We start from the raw sequence: 12,673 nt of genomic DNA, 5'->3' as shown, positions 1-12,673 counted from the left end.
ACAGTACAATTAATTGCTGTTGTATGCCTTCAAGTTTTTTCCTGACTTATGGCAACCCTAAGAGGGTTTTTTTAAATAAAGATTTGTTCTGAGGGGTTTTTGCTTTTGCTTTCTCCAAGGTTTTCATGGTTCAGTGAGGATTCAAACCCTGGCAAAAGTATGATAGCTGGTACCCTAGGAACCCTATGCTAGTTGTGCAATGCATGTCAGAATTAATGAAGAGAAGTCCGCTTGGACTGTTCCCAGCTGCTGGGGTTGCTTTCTTCGAAGGGCAGAAAGTGTGCTGGTGGCCAGGGAAGGTATTTATAAGGCCCTAGTGCGAACACAGCGGCAGGAACCAGATTCCCCCCTTCCCCTCTTCTTCTGCTTTCCCCCACCTACTTCCTAACAGTGGAAGAGCCAGGGCCCCAGGAGGGCTGGACATGTGAGCCGTAGATCCCCTCCTCCTCCCTCCCTCGCAGCTGCGTCTCTCACTCACTGCGCTGTCTCACACACGTCTTCCCTTCATGAATTCTGACCCGTGGTGTGCAACCAGCGCAGGGTCCCAGCTATCATACTTTTGCCCAAACCCTGGTCTTCAGAGTCCTCATCCAATCCTCAAACCACTGCAACATGTTGGGTCCTATTGGGGAGTTAATTATGACAATATGGTGAGTGAAGTATTCCACATGCCTGGGAGCTGGGTGGCCATCTGTCAAGAGTGCTTTGACTGTGTATCGCTGCATAGTAGGAGGTGGACTAGATGGTCTTTGTGATCTCTTCCAACTTAATTCTTCAAAGAGCCAGAGTATGTATTTCTTCCCAGTAGAGCACAGGATGGATTTGGAACAGGGCCAGATACATCTAAGTATTGTAAGCTCATCTTTGTACATTATCCTCAAAGTCAAGAATAAAAGTAGTAGTGCTTGTTCTTTTTTTTTAAAAAAAATAACTTTTTTAAAAAAAGCCAACACATTTCCTCCACAACATGCTGTGACCCCAGAGAATATGGTTAATTATCCCATATATTGCTTTCTTTCAAGACAGAAGACATGCTAATAATTTAAGCCTGTGTATCTTATAAGACTAAAATGACAAAACTAGGGTGTTTCTTTAACCATTGTTATGGAAAAACAACAAGGAAAACACAATCTTCTCATATCCATATTTCCTTCCCTTCTTCCCTCCTCAGCCCCTAGTAACCAACAAATTTTAATTTGTTCCATTTCCACGAGCCAGCCATGCATGTGTAATCTCTGTTCCCACTTTTATCAAGTAAAATTAAGTGAAAGAAATTGGGCAATAATATAAAGCTTGTCTGAGCAGAACAAATTTGAATTATCACACAGCAAAGGAGGACTAGGGCAACAGGGCTTGAAGCAGCACAAAGATTGGAGACACCCCCCCCCCCCCCCAAGGACTGTATAAATAATCAACTGAAGCAAGTACAGATTATTTGCGTTCTTTTCTTCATTATGGTTTTGGGGGATGGGAAGATAACCACAGTGGAAAAGATAACACTCTTATGCAAAGATAAAAAGGAAACTTGTCTAATCTACAAAGTTTTGTGATTTTTAAATTAGTATATTAAGATTGCAATCATACATGAGTCTGTTCAGAAGAAGGTTCAGCTGTGCTGACCCTACACTTTCCCTTCCCAATAAGCATGCTGTAGTAGCAGTATAGCCTTAGGGGCATTGTACATTTAGTAATAAATATGGCCACAATACAAAATAGGTAATAAAGAAATAAAAGCATAATAGTTATCAAGAAGTTAAATGCTAATCTGACTCTTGACTTAGCCTTTTCATAAAGCGTGTAATTGGGAAGAAAAAGTTATCAGGAATTGATTGGTACTCTACAGAATTTCTTAACCTAAACTCCAGATCCAAAGGAGTTTATTATCCTGGGCCCTTCCACACAGCTGAATAAAACCCCACATTTTCTTCTTTGAACTGGAATATATGGCAGTGTGAACTCAGATAACCCAGTGCCCTTCAACACAGCCCTATATCCCAGAATATCAAGGCAGAAAATCCCACATTATCTGAGTGTGGACTCAGATAACCCAGTTCAAAGCAGGTATTGTGGGATTTTCTGCCTTGATATTCTGATTATATGGCTGTGTGGAAGCCCCCCTGATTATTTTAGGAGGCAGGAGGACTAGGACTTCCTTGCAGGGTGATGGAGGAGGCATAGAAAACTTCATAATGCCTCTGCACTCAACATATAGTGGTAGGCACCACCACTGAGTAACCTAGGGCCCTTCCACACAGCCCTATATCCCAGAATATCAAGGCAGAAAATCCTACGATATCTACTTTGAACTGGGTTATCTGAGCCCACACTCAGATAATGTGGGATTTTCTGCCTTGATATTCTGGGATATAGGGCTGCGCGGAAGGGCTCCTACTAAGGGAGATTTGCATCTTTTTAAAGGAAATGAAACTGCGAATTAAATCCAGTTGTTAGTTCCAACTAGAGTAGAGTTGGTATCATTAACTTACCAAGTAATCCTGACACAGGATCCATCCACACTGCCATATAATACAGTTTGAAACTGCATTATATGGTCAGTGAAGACTCATAATGCAGTGTAACTACACTGAACTACATTATATGAGTTGCACTGACCATATAATAGTTTCAAATTGCATTATATGGCAGAGTCAATGGGACCTCAGTGGGTCTAATCTAGCTTGGATTAACAAAAGAATTTAGTTCTGCATTTTTATTTCCCCCCTATAATGATAGCATGGTGAGCAGAACTGCCAATTTTTAGGATGAAAGTGCCTTCCTTTTTTCTTATGTGTGTCACAGCAGTAAAGTCATGTCATCTTGCCTGCATTTCTGTATTGGGAAAAAAACTTTACCTGTTGATTTCTGGCTGTCAAAATGTGGTTCATATGGCACAGCGTCATTCATCAAAAATATGACAATGCTGCCATAGTGATGACACGGCTGTCATGGTAGATTGTTTGTTTTTAATGCAATCCCATGTTTATGCACTACAGGCTGAGAATCCCTTATGCAGAAATTTGAAATGCTCCAAAATCCAAGCTTGTCCAGATCTGAGATCGCTCAGATAGTGTCACCTTGGCTTTCAAATGGTTCAATGGTCACAACGTTTTCACATACACAAAATTATTTTTAAGTATTTTATATACAATTAGGTATAAAGTGCATATGAAATATACGTGAATTTTGTGTTTATCCTTGGGCCACATCTCCAACATATCTTTTATGTAGATGCAAGTATTTTTGATCCCAAGCATTTCAAGCACCTTCCATACAGCTGAATAAAATCCCACATTATCTGCTTTGAACTGGAATATAAGGCAGTGTGGACTCGGATAACCCAGTTTGAAGTAGATATTGTGGGATTTTCTACCTTGATATTCTGGGTTATATGACTGTGTAGAAGGGCCCTCAGGTAAGGGATAGTTAAACTGCCCTAAGATATTGATTGAAGATATTGAAAAAAATCAGGCGCAGATATTTGGCAGAACTGATCTTTTAAAATGTATTGGGAAGAGATGTTGAGGTTGTTTGGAATGAAAAGTACCTTGTTGTGATACACAAAGTACCTTGTTGTGATATACTGCATGTTGAATGCTCGGGAGGGGAAGTGTATTGGATAACAGATACTCTACCTCTATTAAAACAATCTTTGCTGCTGAGTACCAGCAAATGTGTGAATAGAAAAGGAAACTTTAAAACCACTGCTAGACCAGAAAATGATTGCAATCTTAACATGCACCTGAAATGTAGTAGAGAGGAAGGAGGGAATAAAACCAGTGTTAAATTGTTCAGCCTAGGCACTTTTTCTACAATAGTAGTCCTTGTTTGAAAGAGCAGAGATCAAATTTCAGGAAGGGAAGGGAAAGTCAGCCTACTTATCTTGAATCAGAGTTACCTCATTCCCTTTTTTTTACTCACTTTATCATGGTTTTGATCAGTGACCACATCCCTTTTACAGTTCAGCTGCGAGTTAATGTTTGACGGACTTGCTGTTCAGCCACTGAGAGCTCGCATCACAAGCTGAAATGGGATTGAGACAACAGTGACTGACTGGAGGAAGCTGACACATTTGAAGAGAACGGGAAACAACATCGCTTTGAGGTGTTGAGGAAGAGCTAAGTGCAAAAACGAAACAAGACAAAACGTAAGAAACTTCAACCCTTTGACATTTTTAAAAGTGCCTAAAAGGTTGTTTTATTTCTTTTCTTCCATTAACACCACTAACAGGGTGGGGTACTAGATCAAAAGTTGGGTTACACATATTCAAGGTTATGTGAATCATTACTATTAGAACTTCTGTCTTATACATACTTTGAGCCTTACTTTTGAGTAAGCATATATAGGATTGAGCTGGAAGCATGATAAGGACATTGAGATAATGACATTCTTTAAACATCTCCCTCTCTTTTGCCATTTCTAGACTTAGAGCTGCACATGGCAACGCAAAGTGACGAGCCACAGTGTTGGGATATAATCGACCACAGCCACGTGAAAGATTTTGAAGTAGCTCAATGGATCAAGATCACTCTTGCGCTCGTGTACATTATTGTCTTTGTGGCAGGTATCTTGGGCAACAGTGTTACCATCCAGACAACCAAAGTGCTACAGAAGAAAGGCTACCTCCAGAAAGAAGTTACAGACCACATGGTGAGCCTAGCATGCTCGGACCTACTGGTCATCTTACTGGGGATGCCTGTGGAGTTCTTCAGTATGATATGGAGCCCATTCTCAACTCCTAAAGGCGACCTGGCTTGCAAGTTGTACTGCTTCCTTTTTGAGGCCTGCAGCTATGCCACGGTGTTGCATGTGGCCACTCTAAGCTTTGAGAGGTACATTGCCATCTGTCACCCTTTCAAATTCAAAGCTACATCTGGATCCTTCAAAGTGAAGCTTCTCATCACCTTTGTCTGGATAACATCTGTCCTAGTGGCCCTCCCTCTTCTCTTTGCAATGGGGACTGAGTACCCTCTGGAAATCATTCAGGGCCATCGAGGTTTGGTGGCATGCAAGAAGCCCCAGGGCCGGCACCATATGCCTGACGTGAGGCTAAATGTGACCATATGCACCAGCTTGTCCTCCAGATGGAAAGTCTTCCAGTCAAGTATATTCACAGCCTTTATCGTATATGTTGTGATATTGGTATCAGTTGCTTTTATGTGCCGGAGTATGATGAAAGTCCTGATGATCCACAAGCAGGGGACATTGGCGGTGAGAGGGGAGACGGAGAGTCAAAATCAGTATCTAAGGAAAACTGAGAATCCTGAGAGCAGAACTTCCAGGAAACAGACAATTCTCTTCCTAGGTAAGATCATAATGGGAGGAGAAATAGTGTTGGGTGGGTGAGGAAAACAATGTCTTTGTGAAGCTACAGAATGAAAGTCAAAAGGGCAGAGGCAGCATTGACTCAGTAAGGTATGATGGGGGAATTCAATAAGGTTTGCATCCACTGTTTCACTATTCCATAGTCGTTATGGAAATAATTCCGCTCAACATAAACCAAGTAGTTTGCATAAAATGCATGGAACATATGTGAGGTGGTATCAAAGTAAGCATTAATGCACTCCAAATGGGAATTTGAGAGGAATGGCTTTCATTTCAGCTGCATTTTCCTTTTCTTTCTATAGATGGTTTCTCCCCCACATATATTGGGACTGCCACACTTTCCCATCATCATTTAAAGAAAGCTGTCTATTGAAATGCTTCCATTTTAAGTTAAAGGCCCTTACTTTTACAGTGCTGAATTTTGCATCACTTAAATTTAGTGTGTGATCTTAAAATTCAATTTACCTTGAGTAGTCATCGCGGCTGATAACACCTTATTCTCATTCCCCACCCCATTTTTAGATTAATGAAAAGGAGTCTTCTGTGTTGCTGTCCACAAAACATATTCAGTAGTCAAAGAGGGGAGGAGGGTGGAATGGGGTTCATAAGAAGCAAAACTGATTGATACGCAGATCTTTGTATATTCAGGCCTTCTGGGGGAAAATGAGAAACTCTGAAACTTATATCCTTTCATTGGAATCCTATTTATATTCATTGAGTATCTGGAGGTATCCCAGGAAAGTGGACCTATTGAAGATAGTGATACCCCTGATGAAGTACCATGATAATTAAAGGAGAATACAACATGTTGGAACATTGTTTTTCTTTCCCCGTCATCCCTTCAAAAAACATCTCATTGACCAATCTGGACTCCCATTTTGTTGGATTCTATATAGATTTGCAGCATTTGGCTATAATCTCTCAAATTCTTTTACCTGGTAAAAGGCCCATTGACATTAAAATAATTTCTTTTTGAACAAACATGGTCAGGACTGGCTTGGTGGATTTAAATCTCTTTTAAAGTTTTATTTAATATAGATACACATAATTTTTAAATCTCAGCTTTTGTAAAATCCAATGTTCCCAAATTTATTTCAGAAAACTAGATATTTTTGTTAGTGATTTCCATTTTCTTTTGTTTGCTTGTGCACTGCACTTTTAACAGAAGGGTAAAGGCACCAGATTCTGTCTGATCTTGGACGCTAAGCAGGGTCAGCTTTGGTTAGTTTGTGATGGGAGAACACCAATGACTTTTAGGTGCTGTAGGATATATTTCAATGGAAGGAAATAATAAAGCCATCTGAGTATTCCTTGCTGAAGAAAACCCTAGGAAATTCATGGGATTGCCATAAGGCAACAGGCAACTTGAAGACACATACACACAGATAGTTTTGATAGGTTTGGGGAACCAATTATTTTTGCCCTTGGAGTCTCACAGATTGTCCAAAACAAAAGTGCTAGAAGATTAATTCTGTTTTAGAAAAAAAAAAAGATAGACAAGGTTATTCCCAAGACCTATTTAAAAGCTTGATCACTATTCCTACATAATTACTCATGTATTAATTAAAAATAATTGGTTTTCAGACACACCAAAGGTGTCTGTTTCTATGTGCCTTTGAGATACCTGTTGCACCTGGCAGTCTCCCATTTAAATACTAACCAAGGCAGATCCTGCTTACCTTTGCCTTGGGAGTCCTTGTGGACTGGGAAGTGAAACAGACATACTTTGAATGTGAAAATGATAAATAATATCCTGTCCTCTGCTTAAAGATCTCAGAGTGGCATGCAATAACTAAAATGACTCCTTTAAACGTGTAGCACTTCAAGTGCTCTCTCTTTCTTGTATGATATCTTGATGTCTGTAGCTAGAGCTTTACAGAGTACTCTCTGAACTAGAGGATTTGCTCACTGGCAGAGAATTCGTTGCAGTTCATGAAACTCTAAACCCCAGAATTCCCTATGATGGAGGGAACCATGGTAGCTGCAGTGGTATCCAAGTGTTTTAGTTGCCTAGTATTATAGTATTATATTAAGCTTCCAGTAAGGATAATTTGGCCTTTTCTTGCCAAAGAATGCAAATGAGGCAAAAGCCCCCTCCAGACATGCCCTTTATACCAGGATCTGATCCCACGATTTCTGTTTATCCCAATTATCTGGCAATGTGGACTTGCAATTCATGATTTAATAGAAACTTCATCAAACTTTTCCAATGCATTTGGAGCTCATAGAGAGCTGATAGCAATGTGGACACACCATTCATTCTGGCTAAACTATGCTAGGAGTTATAGTCTTTTTTAAAAGCCAGTTTTCCAAGCTCTTGTTCCCACCAGGCTCTATCCTAGCAACCTTTTATAAGGGCCCTTCCACACAGCCATATAATCCAGAATATCAAAGGAGATAATCCACATTATCTGCTTTGAACTGGATTATCTGAGTCCATACTGCCATATCATCCAGTTCAATGCAGATAATGTGGATTTTATATAGCTTTATGGAAGGGGCCTACGTTAACTTATGTGCCAGTACTAACTACATGTCATTAAACTTTTGTTATAGTGAGAGGCAGGTGTTATGATTGGGTGTATACTGCCAAAGTAGTTACATGGAGATTGCAAACAAACACCTACCGCACCTGCGGCTTGGAATGAAAACCTTTCACATGCTTTCTTTTGCTCTCAGTTAGTCTTTCAGGTTACAGAGTATTTCCATTTCTTACTGTTCTCCACCCCACTCCCAAATTCCTTTTGAGCTTATTAAAAGCCCAGTAGTTTGGGAATTATGTTTGATTCTGATCTCTCTTGCCACATTTTTCAGGCTAAACCTAATCAAGTTGTCATCGCACCATCTTGAGAATCTTTCCAGGCTGTGATCCATGTAGCCTCAGCATCTTATGGAGGGCTCTTAGATGTGCTTTTCATCATGTTCTGCTTGAATTGCTGCAATTCTTCGTTTTTGCTGGCTTGCTATGTACTGTGCAAGCACTACAATAAATGAATTTGCTAGAATATGAATGCACCCAAACCGGTGTTCCCCTTGCCCCCTTTGCCTTTGTAAGACCTACTGGATATTTGTGAACACATCAGTGTTCACTCTATCTAAAAATAGATTGTACTGGGGAGACCTTTGAACAATAGATACACAATACTAATACAATTTCAACTGAGGGAAAGTAAGCAGTAACTTATATATAAAGGTTGAGCATCCCTTATCTGGAATTCCATGATTCTCTAAAATCCACAATTGTCACATGGGCGGCTGTGATAATGACACCTTTGCTTTTGATGGTGCAGTGTACACAACAGAACTAAAAATATTGTATATAAAAATAACATATATAAAAATATTGTATATAAAATAACAACATCAACTACAATATGTCCTGCTTTTATCACTTGATCGAGATACAAACTACATTCAGGTTATGTATATGAATCATAAATGAATGTTGCATATGTGTCTATACATACACAAATACAGGTATTCCAAAAAATGTTTTAACCCCAAATTGAAAAACACTTCTGGTCCCAATCTTTCAGATAAGTGACAATCAGCCTTTATTTAAAGGTTTGTGTGTGTGTACGTGTGTGTGTGTGTGAGAGAGAGAGAGAATGAACTGTCAAAAATATAGGTTGAGAGAACAGCCAAAGTATTGGCAAATTACTCCTGTACAGCGTGTTTCCTTTCAGATGTGTGTTACAGTAAGTTTGCTTTTTAAAAAGTTACTTTCCTCAATGTATCATTTATCCTCCTAATAAAAAAGCAACATTAAGAATTGGGAATTTCTTCAAAAACTATGTGTGCTTTGCACATTTTGCACAAGTGTTTGAAATGCTTTCCATATTGTGAATTTAAGATTAGTACATTCTTAGTCTTGAGAAATAGCAGCTTGCCTAAGGCCACTGACTGGCTGCTGTAACTTCCTAGTTCAGACATTTAGCCCAATGATTTTCTGTTCATTTAGCTTCCCCACCCACCTCTACACAACATACCTCTGGTTTGTATTGCAAAACTACACTTGCCTGGATGTAGAGAGGGAGAGAGCAGTTCTGAAAGCCAAAGGGCCTTGATGATGATTGTTGCTTCAGGGTAGAACTTTCCAGACGTATTTTGTGGTTTTTACATCTCTCGATTGTGCAGCTTTCTCAGTACTGCTCAAATGTCCAACTCTTAGTCACATTATTTGCTATAGCAGCCAATGGGTTCAAAAGATAGTCATTTCCTGATCTGAAAAAGGTAGCTGCAAGCTCTTAAACAGCTGAGGGAGAAGCAAAAAATATTCTGAAATAGCAAAAGCACCCACTCTTTTTACATTTCCCCCTTCAGGGATCAAGATTTGGGCTGTATCTGTTAGGAGATACACTGTAGAAATATTTATTTATTTGCCATCCTTATATCCCGCCCTTCTTGACCCGAAGGGGACTCAGGATTGTCTTACAAAGGCAACAATTAGATGCTGCGTATACACATACCATCAACAAATTAAAAAAAACATTAAAACAAACCAGTTAAAACATCACATTAAAACAATTTAAAATCACACAACCCAGGTCATAATCTATTACTGACCAAAGGCCTGATCCCAGAGCCATGTTTTAGTTTTTTCCCTGAAGGCCAGGAGAGAGGGGGCCAATCTAATTTCACTAGGGAGGGAGTTCCATAGATGCAGGGCCACCACTGTTTAGGCCCTGTCACTCATCCCCACCAGTTTCTCTTACGAATGGGGTGTGACCAAGAGCAGGACCTCCCTCAATGATCTTAGCCTCCGAGGTGGATCATAGAGGGATATATGTTCGGACAGGTAAACTGGGTTGGAAACCAGCTTTAAAGCAGCAAGGCCATTAAATGCTAATCAAGGTAGCCAACTGCACCATTCTCACAGGCTTCAAGCAGACGAGTTTTTTCTCCCACCCTGGACATTTCACTGATATATAAACCTCACTTGCCTAGTTTTCCAACAAACCCCTCAGCCTCTGAGGATGTGGGTGAAATGTCAGGAGAGAATGATTCTGGACAATGGCCATACAGCCTGAAAAACTCACAGCAACCCTGGGGTGGAACCATTTAGGACTTTATAGACTAAAGGCAGAACTTTGAATTGTGCTCGGTAGCAGACTGGCAGCCAGTGGAGCTGATGCAACATGGGAGTTGTATGCTCCCTGCTCACTTTGACACCACTTTAAGTGCCATGGTTCAGTGAGATGGAATTCTGGGAGCTGTAGTTTTACAAGGTCTTTAGCCTTCTCTACTCAAGAGGGCTGCTGTCTCACCAAATTACAACATCCAGGATTCCACAGCACTGAGCCATTATAGTTCAAGTGGTGTCAAACTGCATTCATTCTGCAGTGTAGATGTACCCTTGGTGATTCTTGAAAGCTGCATTGGGTATTTGGGGCCCCTGTTTGGGGCACATGGAATGCATATTGCTCTTCTTGGTTTTAACAGGACATGCCATATGTATTGCTCCATCACTTCAATATTTCCCAGTAAGACTTCCATGCTATATAGACAGACGATACTGGAAAATACCCGTATTTACTTGAGTCTAATGTGCCATCAAATCTAATACGCACCTCAGTTTTCACCTCTGTTTTCAAAACCCTGAAACCCCCCAAAATTTACTATATTACACAAATCTAATGTGCATTCTAATTTTGAGAAGGTAATTGGTAATTATTATATAAAAAATGCAAAGCTGGGCTGAAAATTGCTGGAAGAAACATTAACAACCTCAGATATGCAGATGACACCACTCTGATGGCCGAAAGCGAGGAGGAGCTGAGGAGCCTTCTGATCAAGGTGAAAGAAGAAAGCGCAAAAGCTGGGTTGCAGCTAAACGTCAAAAAAACCAAGATTATGGCAACAAGAATGATTGACAACTGGAAAATAGAGGGAGAAACCGTGGAGGCCGTGACAGACTTTGTATTTCTAGGTGCAAAGATTGCTGCAGATGCAGACTGTGGCCAGGAAATCAGAAGACGCTTACTTCTTGGGAGGAGAGCAATGTCCAATCTCGATAAAATAGTAAAGAGTAGAGACATCAGACTGGCAACAAAGATCCGCCTAGTCAAAGCCATGGTATTCCCTGTCATAACCTACGGATGTGAGAGCTGGACCTTAGGGAAGGCTGAGCGAAGGAAGATCGATGCTTTTGAGCTGTGGTGTTGGAGGAAAGTGCTGAGAGTGCCTTGGACTGCGAGAAGATCCAACCAGTCCATCCTCCAGGAAATAAAGCCCGACTGCTCACTGGAGGGAAAGATACTAGAGACAAAGTTGAAGTACTTTGGTCACATCATGAGGAGACAGGAAAGCCTAGAGAAGACAATTATGCTGGGGAAAGTGGAAGGCAAAAGGAAGAGGGGCCGACCAAGGGCAAGATGGATGGATGGCATCCTTGAAGTGACTGGACTGACCTTGAGGGAGCTGGGGGTGGTAACGGCCGACAGGGAGCTCTGGCGTGGGCTGGTCCATGAGGTCACGAAGAGTCGGAGACGACTGAACGAATGAACAACAATAAAAAAAAATTGTACATAAAACCATGCTATGTCCGGAAAGTGTGATATGGAGGTGGGAGGACAATTCTATCAAGAGAATGCCAAGAAATGCTCACTTTCATAAAATAATTGCCTTAAGGAGCAGAAGCTTTTTCCGTCTGTGGCTGGTCCTCAATATAGCAATGTGTTCAGCATGACTAATTCTTCCCACTGCCTATCAATATACTCCAGCTGTTATTTGCTACTTTTTGTTGTTGTTGTCTCTGGTTGAAAAAAAAACTAATTCAAATAAGAATAGAAAAGAAAAGACCCGCTTAGAGAGAGTGTTTGCTGTCCCTTAGCTTCTTTCTACTTCATACTTTCTTGTTTGGAAGCATCTTTTGCATGAATGCTTCCAAGTAGCCATGTTTGTGTTTGTGGCTGTGTTTGTGTGTAAGGCTTAGGTGGCAGGGGAGGGTGAAAGCAGATTTTTTTCCCCTCTCTGTGGCTTCTGTGCTGTATTTCAAATGACTCTTTACTATTGAGTCTTGCTAATTAACTTTGGTTAGAAAATAAATTAATGAACAGAAGAGAGAAATCATGCCCTGCATCCACAAGAATAATACATTTGAAGTTGTGGCTTTTCATAAGAATGATGCTTCAGGGTGCTTTTAACCCAGGCAGAATGAACAGATATATGGTTTACAAATTGCCGGGATTTAAATATTGTCGTGTAGTAGCATCCCTGTTTGTCTTTCGTTTAACAGATGGGTCAAATTAAAACAAATATTTGTTCATTCCAAATGTACTTCTCGTTTAATGTGAAATGTAAATGGCAGCACGGAGCAAGATGTCTCCAAGATTGAGCCGCAATAAAAACA

General features: G+C 40.5%; 1 protein-coding gene across 3 annotated transcripts in view; it reads left to right on the top strand.

Moving 5' to 3' along the window:
* GPR39 (G protein-coupled receptor 39) overlaps positions 1–12,673 on the top strand; it is a 240,245-nt gene that overhangs the window by 57,967 nt on the left and 169,605 nt on the right. The window contains exons 3-4 of one of the 3 annotated variants that reach the window (XM_067473073.1): positions 3,959–4,144; positions 4,421–5,302. In XM_067473073.1, coding sequence (XP_067329174.1) covers positions 4,435–5,302 — 868 coding nt within the window. In that variant the 5' untranslated portion in view covers positions 3,959–4,144; positions 4,421–4,434. Of the gene's footprint in view, positions 1–3,893; positions 4,189–4,420; positions 5,303–12,673 lie in introns of those variants that run through there. The other 2 variants (XM_067473075.1, XM_060775821.2) reach the window with 2 other exon arrangements.

This window comes from Anolis sagrei, chromosome 1, assembly GCF_037176765.1.
Source record: "Anolis sagrei isolate rAnoSag1 chromosome 1, rAnoSag1.mat, whole genome shotgun sequence".
Lineage (NCBI taxonomy): Eukaryota > Metazoa > Chordata > Lepidosauria > Squamata > Dactyloidae > Anolis > Anolis sagrei.
Note: the sequence above shows the minus strand (reverse complement) of the source record. Positions and strands in the feature narration are given on the sequence as shown.